General features: G+C 34.7%; 1 protein-coding gene across 1 annotated transcript in view; it reads left to right on the forward strand.

The window, feature by feature from the left end:
* The window catches only part of CYP7B1 (cytochrome P450 family 7 subfamily B member 1), a 198,978-nt gene that overhangs the window by 166,375 nt on the left and 17,897 nt on the right, over positions 1–14,706 (forward strand). Inside the window, exons 2-3 of the mRNA XM_048840799.2 lie at positions 6,709–6,845; positions 13,917–14,507. Coding sequence (XP_048696756.1) covers positions 6,709–6,845; positions 13,917–14,507 — 728 coding nt within the window. The remainder of the gene's footprint in view (positions 1–6,708; positions 6,846–13,916; positions 14,508–14,706) is intronic.

The raw sequence follows: 14,706 nt of genomic DNA on the forward strand, positions 1-14,706 counted from the left end.
GGACCTCTGCCAGTACTGGGGACAGCTGAGGATTTCATTTTTCTTTTCACGTGTGTGGGTTTTTTTTAAAGTGCAATTAGTGCTAATGGAAGCAGGAAAGTTGACGACGGTGAAAAATGAAATCCCCACATCTAGACACCCAAGTACAGAAAAGGCAGAAACAGTGCAACCTTCCACAAACTGCCTTATCATTATGCCTCAACCTGTTCTGGAGGGAAGACATCTATGGATGAGAAAGTTGAGTGGTTGCCATATCTGACCACTAAGAAATGAACTGTTGCAATCATTTCACTTCACATAAGCCATATAATCATTAGACAGAAACAACATGTGGTTATCACCACCCTAGGATGTATGTGAGCTGATGATTCAAAGTAAAGGTTGCTGTGACAGGGCAACTTCCTGAAATATCTTGGGAAGACCATATTGTATTAAGTGTCTGATATGCTAATGTAACATTGTGGGCCAGGGATGTACTTCATATGAGGAAAGTTACCACAGCTCCTCCAGCAATTTGTAAGAGAATGATTAAAGCAAATCACTCGGGTTATAACATCTCCAGAGAGGTACTACCTCCAGAGGAGGCTTGCATATTCTGTTTCAAACTGGATTCTCTGGAGATCAACATACAAAGAAAGGACTTTTGGATAAATAGCCTGCATTTAAACTGACTCGGGACCTTCATACTGGTTCCTGATCTAAAGACTGATGTGAACTTGTAACCACAGGGAAAACCCAGTTGAGGGATTTGAAGGACTGACACCTAGCAGAACCCTAGGGTGGAGTTAGGGGTGACCTCTGCTAAGCTTTTTAGCATGTGTGCAGGGTCTTCTATTGTTTTATATGCTTTCTCAGTGATGCTTTTACCTTCAAAATAAAGGTGCTTGCTTAGAAAGAGCTCTGTGGTAACTTGTAACTGCTGGCAATACACTGGTTATAGCCCTCTGAGAGAAAACAAAGCACAGACGCTGGCCTTTTAGGCAGACTGGCTTGCTGGGAACAATACGGTATGGATTACGAAGCTTTACAGCCTTAAAGCCCCCAGTCAGAAGTGAGTGAGATGTTGGTCTCCTACCAGGAGAGGTGATGGCTGGGAGCTGGAAGCTTTTAAGTGAGTGCCCTCAAGGGACCACAGAGGAGGAAATACAGGTGCAGTTACCCTGAAACTGTGATAGTTGCATATTCCCATACTAGTTTCTCAGGGAATCATTTTTAATACAGTATCGGTTTAGCATGGGAAATTCATGGCTACAGGAAATTGTCAAGGTAAATAATTTAATAGGATATTTTAAAGGAATGGATAATTTTATGAGCATTAAGAACATTTGTGTTTTTGCATGCTATATCAGTGTTATAAAAAGAATCAAAACTCATGCTTCAGAGCAAAGTCTTATCTTAAGTCTGCATCTTGTATTTATACCAGTCACTTCAGGTAGCAAGTATCCTGAGTGCCTATGGGAGTCAAATGTTTGTCATGGTGCAATTGGACACGTGCATTACAGGTTGGCTTGGGGTTTAGCTGCTGTTGTTGTTAGTTTTGCCTTTTTCTAAAACCTCAAGTATCATCCCTAGTTAGAATAAGGTTACCAAACTAGATGTACCAGATATCTGTTACAGTACGGCAATTCTTTCTGTAATTTCTTATGTGAAATAAAGCCATCACTGGAAGTCAGAAAAATAACTGCTGGTGTTATAGACACTTTTGAGAAGTTTGAACAAATAATTAGAAGAAAATAATATTCTCTCTATCCATTTACATATAGAGTACCTAAACTATGGTATCCAGACATGAATATGGTAGGATTCTATAACTACTAAATCAAAAGAGGAGTCAGTTAAAATACATCGACTTGCTAGCCTCACACTGTCCTAAATGTCCTGTGTTCTCTTTTTCCTAATGCAATAAGACACTACAGGCACCACATTTCTGGGGATTACCTTTCTAGGGGATGAAGCCTGTGGCCTCATTCTTCACATCTCAGTCAAAGTGTTCATAGGCCCCCAGAAACACACTGCCTGTCATGTCTTGTTGTTTAAATATTATGATAGAACCTATGAATAACCAAAAACTGTGTTGACGTGTTCATAATAGCTTTTGTTCTACATCTGTACCGATACATTGCCTTTTCTAAAAATTCAGCATAGCTTGCTTTTTACTTTGTGGTTACATTTAATACTTTGATGAGAAGTACTAGAGCAGGGAATTAACTTCTCCACCAAGAAATCAAATCAAGCTTGAAATCAGTAGCTTTAAATTTTTGGCAATGATGTTTTGTAAAGTGAAAAGGTCCTTCTTCATGACAAGCAATATTTATTAGACCTTTATCAGCAACTTCAATGAAAGTTGGTTGGAAGTATTCAGCTGAATCACTGGTATCCGGCAGAGTGACACTTTCATGTGGGGCTTTTTCAGTTGTTCTTTGTGCAACAAAGTTTGTGCTAACACCAGATGCCAATCGCACACCACCAGTGGATTTGCAAGATTATAGGACAGGAAAAAAGATGAAGGTTAAATACAGGGCACAATAGAGATTACTTATGGTAATGAATTGTATAATTTTTCTAGACAGATCTGGATTAATGTTTATCCCAGGCAAGAGATTACTATATGTCTGATTCTGGTTGTAAACACATATTATTAAACAGAAGGTTTATGTTCATGAAATACAACTATGAGTGTTAACGCACTTATGATTTATTATGTGCAAAGAGAAAAATTAACCTGTTCATCTGCTATACCAATAGATACACTATTGGCTTTTGCATAAATTGGAGATGAATTATAGGCATCTGCTGTCTTTTAGAAAACAAATAACTCCTGAAATGGCAAAATTCTTCTCTCAGTTATAGCCAGACTACCCTGTAGACTTTGATGAAGTTACACCAGTGTAACTAAAAAAAGAATAGCCTTAAATATTTTTATATGGGGAAAAAATAGCTTTTGTACTGCAGATATCTACTGGCAATATATAATAATGATACTTGCGAACTTTGGGATCTTTTTTCTTTTTCAGTGAAAAAACAGTATGTTTACATCCACAAAATATAATGAACGGTGTCCCAAATTTGATTTCCCAAATTATTCAGTTATATTAACCGCCAAAAAAAAAAGTATTTTGAGGACTTGGCACTTTCAATTTTTAAAAAATTAATTTGTATTTTTATTGATATTTAGCTGTACTTCATATCATTTGCTTTTCAAGTCCACTGTCGTCCTCTGTTTTAGAGACTCTCTGCTGGTGACCATGACTGTGACATAGGTGTGATCTTCATATTTTTAAAATAATATGTTGTCTTAGTAGTTAAATAATCACAGCTCATTCAGTGATTTGATTTTTGGGTGACCAAAGGGGAAAAAACTCTTAAAAGACAATCAACAAATTCCAAAACTTTGCTCCTTGCATTGAATAGATGCAATAAAAATCTTGTAACCTGGTAATGGGGAACAGTGTTGGCTTTCAGATGATAAAAAATGCAGTTTTTATAATCTGTGTTTGCTATTTACAAACAGTATATGATAGCTAAATGCCTTTGCATAATGCTGTTTTAAATTTCCTCTCCATTTAATAATTGTTGATAGTACTGATAGCATGGTTTTCACTGCCCATCTTAACTAGTCTGTCGAATTATAGGTTACAAGAGAAATGTGAAAAGGAGTACTTGTGGCACCTTAGAGACTAACCAATTTATTTGAGCATGAGCTTTCGTGAGTTAGTCTCTAAGGTGCCACAAGTACTCCTTTTCTTTTTGCGAATACAGACTAACACGGCTGTTCCTCTGAAAAGAGAAATGTGTTTCTGATGTTTTATTTTTTAAACCTCACTTTCATATATGAGAAACTTGACTTGCCTGATTAGTGTCATTGACTTCAGTGAGACTACTCAGGTGAGTAAAGTTACCCAAGGACACAAGCAGAATGAGCCCTTAAAGCTGTAATAGGACTGTTGAAAAGGCCTGAGAATACTATAAATTACAAATTATGTTGACTGAATTAAACCATTATAACAGTTAGGCTAGATCTGACTTGCCTTGTGCACTGTAACACAGAAATCACATCAATGCGAGTAAGTAGCTCTGATATCTTGAATACAAACTTGGTTTTACTGATAAACTGCAAACTAAACAGTTCAGATTTGAATTTTTTGTTTTGTTTTTTTAAAAAGTCAGAGCAATATTTTTATTCTCTCAATGCTAAGAAGAAAATGCTTTAAAAACATTTTTATTTCTTATATACGTATATTAACAGCCCATTTGGGACAACCTAACTTTGGCTTTTGTAATATTTTGTAAAGGCTGCAAAAAGTGAATTATGAATTAGGAGTTGAAAGAAATAATTAAACAAATATTAAGTGTTTCTAGAGGCTTGTATTATGGCTCTTTCAAATAGTTTAAAACCAACCTATCATTTCTAGTCAATATGTACTGTCAGATATATACCTGAAATCTTTATTACAGATGAGAATGGCTTAGGAAGCCCAAATCAGGTGTATTATACTGCTTAAAAGTTTGTGCAGCGAAGCATTATATTTTGGGAGCTTATAAAATATATATATATATAGTGTTCTCTATTCCCTTTGCTATATGTCAGCAGACATCTATAAGTCATTAAGGTGACCTCCATCTTCCTAAGAGAAGTAAAGGTAAAAATGAAGACACATTTCTGTTATCAGTCTACTATGGGTCATAAGTTGAACTAACGTTATATTTTCCTTTGAAATACGCATAGCCTTGACATGGTGTTTAACAGTGTTAAGCTTATTGCTGCTGAGCTAAACATGTCTGAAGCAAACGATGACCCTCACGTCTTTGTGATAGCAAAATGTCTCCCTGATGTGATCCCACAGACTTGGAGCATTAAGTTAATTTTCCCCTGGATTTCTGAGCAGCATCTTTTTTACCCCGCGGAAACCTTGTGAGGAATACAGCTTTTGACCGAATGACAGAGCATGGAGGGTGAAATTAGATGCATTAAATTAAAATATGACAAAAAGCCTATCTAAATATTTGTCACAATGTTACTTGTGCGGTGTAGTGTCCACCCCAGGAAGTGAAAGCAGGCTATTGCTGGGACTTAATAGCCTGGAAAAAAAAATTGGTAAACCATCCAGATTCCTTACAAGCTTTGAGAGGATAATTGAGGGTATGGTGTAAGATGTCATAGTTCCAGGTTTGGTGAGCCCTCTGTCTAATCTCAGATTAGTTCTTTTCCTGTTTTCATTTCAAATAGAATTAACCATTACAAAGTTTTCTTTGGTCCATGGCCATTTTTGTGCCACTTGAACAAATAATGCTGGTACTGGCCACTAGAGGTTGTATGATACGTTTGTTGGTTAAGTAAAGTATAAAAGAGAAATACCCCGTGCGCGCGCACACCAAAAAAGTCATAATATCCGATGCATATTTTTAGGCTACAAAAAATATTTTCCAATTGTAGTACAGCACTTGTGAAAGGAAAAAAATATTATCCCAAGCTATTATATATAATTATTAGAAAAATGAGTGTGTTCAGTTAGTATAAAATGTAGGAAGAGATCAAGTCATATGGCTTATTTCATTCATATGCATTCATCAAAACGAGGTTTTAATTTTTTTAAAGAGCTAAATATTGATACGGCACAAGTATGTGGTTTTTTTTAATTTCTGTTGTAACAGTTTATGGAAAAATAGGAGACTATGATTGGGTTAACCCCGCTACACAAAAATCCATGCTGTGTATGACAGTAGTAAAGCTTGTGATCCCTTGATCTTTGATGAGATTCAAGCTAGTAAATATCTTGTGATTAATCAGAATGAGTTGTTCTGAATGTAGTATAAGTCACCTTCACAGATGGGTTGTAGAATCAGTTGTTCGTGAATATTTGTTTTAATCCTTTCTAAAACAGACTTGCTTTTTGTGCTCAAGTCATATTCAGGCAACTAAATATCAGTACTAAGGGAGGAAACATGCTGTTATGAATAGGATGGTAGGTCAGCATTAAAAAAGGAAAAAAATAATAACTTAAAATGTCACTCTACTATTGTTAAAATATAAGCGATACGCAGTGTATGCTTCTCATAAGTTGGCATATATAATTATATGGAAAAGCAGTTATAAACCATTCACATAAATGTCTATCTTACAGGTAGAAGAAGAACGGTAGAGAGACACATACTAAAAACTGTGTTAAGAATTTGGTCATTATTATTCTGATTTTTTAAAATGCTTAGTTAGAATTATAGCATTTTGGGGTATAGGTAGAGTGTAAAAAATATATACGGCTACCCTTTTCTATGGTCTGTCTGCCTCCTAATTACTTAAATCCATCATAATTGCCTTCTGATATAGTTTACATTGACATGCAAAATACTGTGTGAGAGAGCTTTTGCTATGACACTTTCATTACCACATATCTAAGGATTTTCTATAGAATGTAGATTTCCATAGATCATATATAACGTTATGAGATTGATAGGAAGACATTGTGCTGTGTAGTAAAAGCACCTCAATTTCTGTCTTATTTCTCATAATCGGTAAAGTAAGCCTTTTGTGCACAGAGGTGTGATTAGATTTAACCTGCCAACATATATGAAGAACTTTCTCTACAGTACATTTTATATTGAGAGTGTGTGTGTGTATATATATATATATATATATAGTGCATGTAATCAAGTGTATATGAGTTGCTATCATGCCAAAGTTAATACCCTTTTCTCTAATGTTTTTAACAGGAGGACCGGAGAACCCCCATTAATAAATGGTTGGATTCCTTTCATTGGGAAGGCCTTAACTTTTAGGAAAGATGTTTTCAAATTCTTGGTATCTCAGCAACGAAAATTCGGAGACGTTTTCACTGTATACGTTGTTGGTGAGAAGCATTTTACTATTTCTCTTGACTTTTGTGTCAATTAAATTAATTATTAACATTTTTATATTTTATTTATTGAAAAGCCTTTATCTGTACTTATTACAGTTCTAAGTTTTAGAGCCATATGACCAATGAAAATTACTTTGGAAATGAAATGTTTTAATGTATATTATATATAATCACAACTATAATTGTGTGTGTGTATACATACACACACACACAGTGAGTTAGTATATGCACACATGTTATGCCAGCACATATAATACAGGTAGATAGAATATTTACTATAGATTGTGTTTTCTATAGAAGTGAGAACTAATGTAATCTTAACACTGCATAGGAAAACATTAGATCAAATTTAGAAAACACTCATAAAAAATTGTACAGAATATATTTTTTACCCACTTCTACATCTGGGTTGACATGAGCACTAGGAAGTGAGTGATACATTGACTCATTGATACAATCAGGATTAGAACATGGAAATTTCCTGCCTAACCATACGTCCTGACAATAGCATAATAATAGAGTCTGAGATAATGATCTGAAATACAGTAACTTCAGCACTTTATATTTTCTTAATTTTATGCCTAATCTTGCACTGGTTTACATTCAAAAAAATCACCTTGATTTCATTTGTAAACTTTGGGGTATAGGAATGTAGGATGGCCCCTAATGCTTTCTTTGTATCTTTTAAAATGTGTAGGTAGATAGACTCAGTTATTTAATGGGTCTTTTTCTTCTCTAACTTTTGTGATCCTAGTTCAAATTAACAGTTTTACAGTAGCATGAATTAACACTGGTATAGTGGAGGCACTCTCATTTTTTCTACCATTCCCATATTTTTAGGGAGTTTCAGAACAAAATGACAGGTTTCAGAGGAACAGCCGTGTTAGTCTGTATTCACAAAAAGAAAAGGAGTACTTGTGGCACCTTAGAGACTAACCAATTTATTTGAGCATGAGCTTTCGTGAGCTACAGCTCACTTCACACGAAAGCTCATGCTCAAATAAATTGGTTCGTCTCTAAGGTGCCACAAGTACTCCTTTTCTTTTTCAGAACAAAATGTGAACTTAATGAAGTCTGCTCTATAATGTCCCAGCAGCAGGGAAAGGTTTTATTTTTAGATATTTAAATTTTTAAATAAAAAACCAAACCATTTTTCAACCAGTTTCAAGTTATCAGTTTACAAACAGGATGCTCATCTTTGAAACTCTTTCTCCGTGTAACCAAAAATTGCTTAATTTTTAGATGTGCAATTTTACAAGCTGCAAGTTTTGTTATCTTAATTCATTCCTTTGCTGTTTTGAAACTTAAAAGAAGTTCTTTCATTTATAAAGTGACTACAGCACATGCACAGAAACTACTTTTGGTAAAATACAGTCTTTACTATTGTTCATATACTTTCATAGTCTATAAAATATTGGCTCCTTCTGAATGCAAATTAATAATAACTCAAAGCAAGACAGCCCTAATGAATATACTAATAAAATTGGGTAGAGTTACACTTCAGAACTTGTGTGTCAATGGAACATTTCTTTCTCTCTCCCTTTTTCATATTTTAATATAAGAAAAGGGTTAGTGATTTAATTTGTTAAAGTAATTTGTGACTGAGATTTAAATTAACAAATCCCATCTCAGTGTGATGGTAAAAATTCTGCCTTTAATCCATTTTCTCATCCCTAGATATTGTACAGAGGGATTCATTGATTAATGCAATATGTGCTTAAAATAGTGAAGCAAATAGAGTGAGTTACACAACTAAATTTGTCCTTACTTTGGAATATCCCAAGTTTTGTGAATTTATGTTACATCCGTGATATTACTTTAACGTCACTTTCTATAATTCTGTATTGAAAACATTGAATTCTGAGAGTTCACTAAAGAAAAATAGTAGCAAACCCTCTTGTTTGTTTTTGCTTTGTTTCGTCTGGTTTGGTTCTTTTATTTAAAGCTTAGTTAGTACTTCATATCATAACCTTAGATACCAAGACACACTGGATTTCATGATGTTTTAGTGATTTGACAAAGATGATGTTTGTGTGTGCAGCAAACAGAACTTCCCCTGTTTTATATGTACTATCATTACTTTACCCCCTTGGTGGGTGAATAAAGGTCTTGTCAAAAAATTCTATCAATATATATTGTTCTAATTATCAATTCTCAAAGTAGTTCATTTGGAAAATGTGGAACGATGCTTGGAGTTTCTGGCATTGCCCCGTACCGGTAATGCGATTTCACTGATTGTACTTTCCCATGTGATGAGCAAATGATTGTCATTCCGAAAAGTCGCAAGGGACATGGATGTCATCTTAATAAAGAAATTAAAAAGCACATCTTTCTCTGAGAAACAATGTAAATTCCTGACCTGTCGCAGAAAATAGTTCTCTAATTGGTTTTGTGTGGTGGTGCAGCAGAATCGTTTTCCCCAAACGTCATACCGGCGAAGCACTACTGTACATCATTGTCAACAGTTCAGCAAAATCTTCCTAATAAGAGGACGATTACGTAAATGTGATAGTCTTTTTTTTTAAAAGAAGAGTTGTTTCTATATGATAGTACTTCTAAACCCAACCGTTTTACTTGATAAGGATCAAGAACAAATAGACAGCCAGCTAGGTAAAAACTTGAAGACCCTTGAAAAGTCTTTCAGTTGTTTTTCATGATAAGACTTTTTGTTTACTTTTACTGATATGTGATTAGGAACCATACTGGATGTTGTAGTAGTATATTTTTGACTAACCAATCTCAATTTTAAAGAAGATAATCTACATCTTATAGATATTATACTAAGTACGTTTAGCTTCTTCAAAAGCGCTCCTAGTACATTTTAAAAAGTTTATATACATATATACCATTAAAAACTTTTCAATCCAAAAATAGAAGAAAAGTAATTATCTTACCTATTTAAGCACTGAAGTCCGTTGCAAACATTATTTTAATAACTTACATCATTATTTATCATATAAAGTGCTTGTTATTCATAATTAGCATTAAAAAGGGCCCAGAGTGCATTATTATAATAATTTCTTAACTATCATACAAATACTGATTTATGTGCTAGGATTCACCAACAGTTGACAATTTTCATATCTTCTACATCAGTCTTTTGTTCTGAGGAGACTATGTAAGCTGAACGGAGATATCTTAGACATTCTCAGTAGTGGCTGTAATAAAAGCTGAAGGATTGGGAAGAGAATAACAGACATGTCCACAGACGGATAAGGAATCTGAAGGCTTTTACAGGAACAAGTTAAATATTCAGCTATTTTTACTTGTTTTTATGCTATTAAATAGAAGAGTTTACTCAGTTTACTAAGCTAGGAGGAATTTGCGCATAACTTTCCTGTACAGACACGTCTTCTCAAATGGTTGTGAAAAAGGATTTTAGTGTCCACAGACATTGCTGAACAGCTACAAAGGACTTTTAAATTGTTACAGTGGATTCTGTATAAATGGATTTAATATTTAAGGCCACTACTTTGGAGAGCTTGTGGTCTGTTATCCTGCACTTTTTAGCAGATTTGGGAATTGGCTCCTACAGCTAGTCAGATGGAAGCTGTGGTGAGCACCAAAATTTTGGTTTCTTTATTGATGGCATGGGTTCACTTGTGAGAGGTAGCTCCTGAGGGTAACTGAAGTGGGAGGGCATTTGGGGGCCTATTAAAGTGCTGAATAATGACTCAAAAATGTAGGAAGACCTGCATTTGTTAGTGCCTGTTACAACCAGTATGTGGACACTACTCTGTAGAAGGGAAAACAGAGCCCAATGTGGGAAATAAAATGATTTAATTTTTTTATAAAAAAAGAGAGCGAGAGATGCTTAATTAGCCCATGCAAAAAAAAAAGTTTATAATCCTAATATTATTTACAACTTAGTTGAAATCAGTGAAGTTTGTTGATTGGTTTTGGATCCCAAAATGCTGCTGAGGGGTTCTATGTAGATAGAGGAGATATTTTTACATTATTATACCAGATAATTGACAATATGTTACAGACACAAAGTGGGTGAGGTAATATCTTTTTACAGAAGTTGGTCCAGTTTAAGATATTACTTCACCCACTTTGTGTCTCGAATATCCTGGGACCAACACAGCCACAACACTGTACACAAATATGAATACACTGTTAAACAGGTATAGCTATGTAGTTCTTCTATTTGCAAGTAGGACAGAAATCACTAAAGGTTCCAGTTACTAGTAACACTTCAACCGTTTTATAACCGCAACTAGTGACCTATAGGTTTTGGTCTTTATTGGAGGTACCTTAACAATTTGCACATTTTTTTTAAAAAAACAGCAATTTTTGCCTTCTCTATGTATGGGTTAAACATCCCTCATTAGAATTTTGTAAATACGGTAACAGAGTTCTTGTGTCATATATTTCTATACTTTGTTGACTTTTTGGCAGCGACGTGGCCTGGAAGCTGAATTTGACTTCTCAAAAAATGAATTATATTTTGGCACTTTTTTATCAGCTGGAAAATAAGACTAATAGAAATGTTCATCTGTGGCACACCCTTAATCATAGATAATTCTGAGTGAAGTCTTTTCTTTCTAAAAGTTTGTAATTACACTAACATTGAATAAACATTGTTTTAAGATTATTTATTAAAATGATGTTGTTTACTTGAAGAATCATTTGCTTAGAATCATGTTGCTTATTTTAAAAAAAATATCAGAATTGATGTGCATTTGTTAAATGTCTGATTAAAGATCACAAAGAAACTTGTATTTTGCATGTGATATAAGCAGATGGTGCACAGATGGTTTAAATTAATATTAATTAAAAAATCTTAACTTAAAATTGTTTACCCTGTAAACTCAAAGTTGGAAAGCTAGCTACCTTCTTTAGGGTTAATAGCGCTCCAGTATACTTATTAAAAATCACACCAAAGGTTTTTATTTCCAGCCCTTGATCAGAAAGATGGTGGCCTCAGTAAAGGGCCTTGAAGAGAAAAGGTATAAGAGCTGGAGTGGGGAGAGTGCTGAAGGTTGGCAACACTCAGATCTCCAACAAAGATCTTGGGTATCCTGGAGTTACAAGGTTAAAGAAGCGCTTATTCTGAGTTTGAAAATACATTCACGTCCTGCAGTCTAGTAAGGGAGACCTCTTATCTAGTGACTTGAGCACGGTCAGGAAACCTCATTTCTGCTCCTGACACTGCCACTAGCCTGCCATGATTATTTTTAGAAAAAGAAAGGTAGTAACTCTAAGACCCCAATGCCGCATTGTTTAATTAGTGAATTACATTATAGTAAAACAAACAAAGAGTAACTTAAAAACACTCAAAAGTGTTTCTTTGACAAAGACCTTGGATGGAATTCTGCGTTGATATGTGTTTTGTGCAACCCCATTGATTTCAACAGGAATGTAGAAATCCAATATGTACTCATAATTACCACACCATGGTATATGTATCCACAGTCAGAACAGGAAATAACTATGGAATCTCACATACCACTATATGTTACCGAGGGGTAATTGCTGACTTTTCAATAGTGGCTACTTTATGTACGCAGAGCCAAATTCTGTCCTCAGTTACACATGTGCAGCTCCCATTAAAGTCAAAAGGAGGTTTTACCCATTCAGCAGGGCAGAATTAGGCCTCAAATCTTGGAAGGATTGTTCCTTTTCTTCTTTTATAGTGTGGATATTTCACTGAATATATGTACATTATAATGAGTACCTTTTTTTTCTAATGTATGCACAAGTTAAGACTCACAAACCTTTACTGTAAATTTAAACTTAGCATGGGCCCAGCTATAGTAAATTCAGAATTAATTTATTTTGGGGGCATTATTTCTTTTGATACCTGACAAATGACCAGCAGTTTGAATTACTCTTCACTAGTAATTGACCTTGGGGGAAAGAAGCTACAAAATTAACCCTAAAACCATCTCACACAGAAAAATAAATGGAATATTTTTAAAGGAAGTAAAAATGATGTGAATTCTCTCTCTAATGTTGCTATCAATTCAGCACTATCTCTTTTGATTATGAATGTAAGAAAGTGTGATACAGTATGTTGTTAGTGCATTCTGATACGATAATAATGGGTTCTCTTTCTTTGGGATTAGTTTAAAATCAAGATAGGATAGCATACTCTCCAAAATACTTTTCCATTGTTTTAAAACGATGGTATATTGCACAGCAAACTATTTTTTAAAATAAACCACAAGGTTATAATTTGTTGATACTATAATAAAGCTGCATCATCCTGTTAAATTTTAAAAAGTCAGGAAAACATGAAGAAGAAAACAAGACTGAAAAAGTATTTTACTTGTCATGTTTTCTTTGGGCAATGGGAAACCTCACGGGCCCTGATCCTACAGTGGACCTTCATGTAGATGGTCCCCTGTGCTCATTCATGGTAACCCCCATTGATTTCAGTGGGCTTTATAGAATCATAGAAATGTAGGTTATCTAGTTCAGAAGCCATCTAGTTCAGCCCGCTACACTGAGGCAGGACCAAGTGTATGCTGGAAGGTGTGCAGCGCTCATTGTAAAATTGTAGCCTTGGTTGTTAGGACTAACCTGGTCCACCTAATTTAATCTCTTCTGCTTGAAGAAAAGCAGCATGCTGATATGTTAGCATATTTTCCACTTCACCCCCCTCAAGCTATTGATATATTGCCCTTTCAGATGGAACTATTTGTTCACTTTTTGCCATTAAAAGATATCTAAAGATGTATAGTTTTCAAAATGCTTTTGAAAAGCATAATAAAGCTATATTGTATTTTTCATGAGTTATGCCAATTTAGTAAATGATTCAGATGACTGCAAAGTACCATGATTATGTCGCCCTCTACTGTTCAAACAATAGTTCGTTCTACGCTTGACCTCCCTCATTTTAGTCTACTACAAAAATAAAGTCTCTGACTTTTTAAAAAAACAATTGTAATCTCTCTCTCTCTCTCTCTCTTTTTTACAAGTAACCTTTGAGGCTTTCTATGTGCTTATCACTTGAAACACTGGGGGGAATGGCTTAAATTAACATTGAATATTAGTAGTAGTAGTAGGATCACAAAAGTACTTATCTGTATATGTGGTTCTTTTTCTTCTGTTCAGGTAGATATATTACCTTTATCATGGACCCATTCCAGTATGTTTATGTGATCAGAAATAGCAAGCAACTTGAATTTTATGAATTTGCTGATAAAATGGCATCAAGAACTTTTGGCTATCCCTCTTTGTCAAATTTCCCAAAACTAAACGAAAATCTGCATCGAATGTACCAATACCTGCAAGGCAAGCCTTTGGACATAATTTCTGACCACATGATGAAAAATCTCCAGCATATATTTGAATGGAAATGCTCACAAGCAACAGATTGGGAAACAGAAAAAATGTACAAGTTCTGCAGCTTTCTAATGTTTGAAGCCAGTTTTATAACACTATATGGAAGAGATCCTGCTGCAGATGGCCACAATGTTATTAGTGAAATCAGAGACAAATTTACCAAGTTTGATGCCAACTTTCCCTATTTAGTTGCAAACATACCAATTGAGTTGCTAGGAGTTACCAAGAAGGTTCGGCAGGAGCTTATACATCATTTTTTACTTCGGAACATGGCAAAATGGATGGGAGGGTCAGAAGTGATCCAAGCCAGAAAAGATGTATTCGAGAAATATGAGCTGCTCCAAGATTATGACAAAGCAGGTAGGAAACTTATGAATGATTGCTTGTCTAAAATAAAATAATTTACTATAGACCTTTCAAATAAAAAGGCAAAATGGCGACCTTGAAATTTTTTATGTTCTTTCTAATTGGCTAATGATAAAATATTTTACTCTGAAACAACCATCTATGATAATTGATTTTTTTTTTTTTTGGCTGAGGTGGTAAAACAAGATACTTA

The sequence above is a fragment of the Caretta caretta genome, chromosome 2 (assembly GCF_965140235.1).
Source record: "Caretta caretta isolate rCarCar2 chromosome 2, rCarCar1.hap1, whole genome shotgun sequence".
Lineage (NCBI taxonomy): Eukaryota > Metazoa > Chordata > Testudines > Cheloniidae > Caretta > Caretta caretta.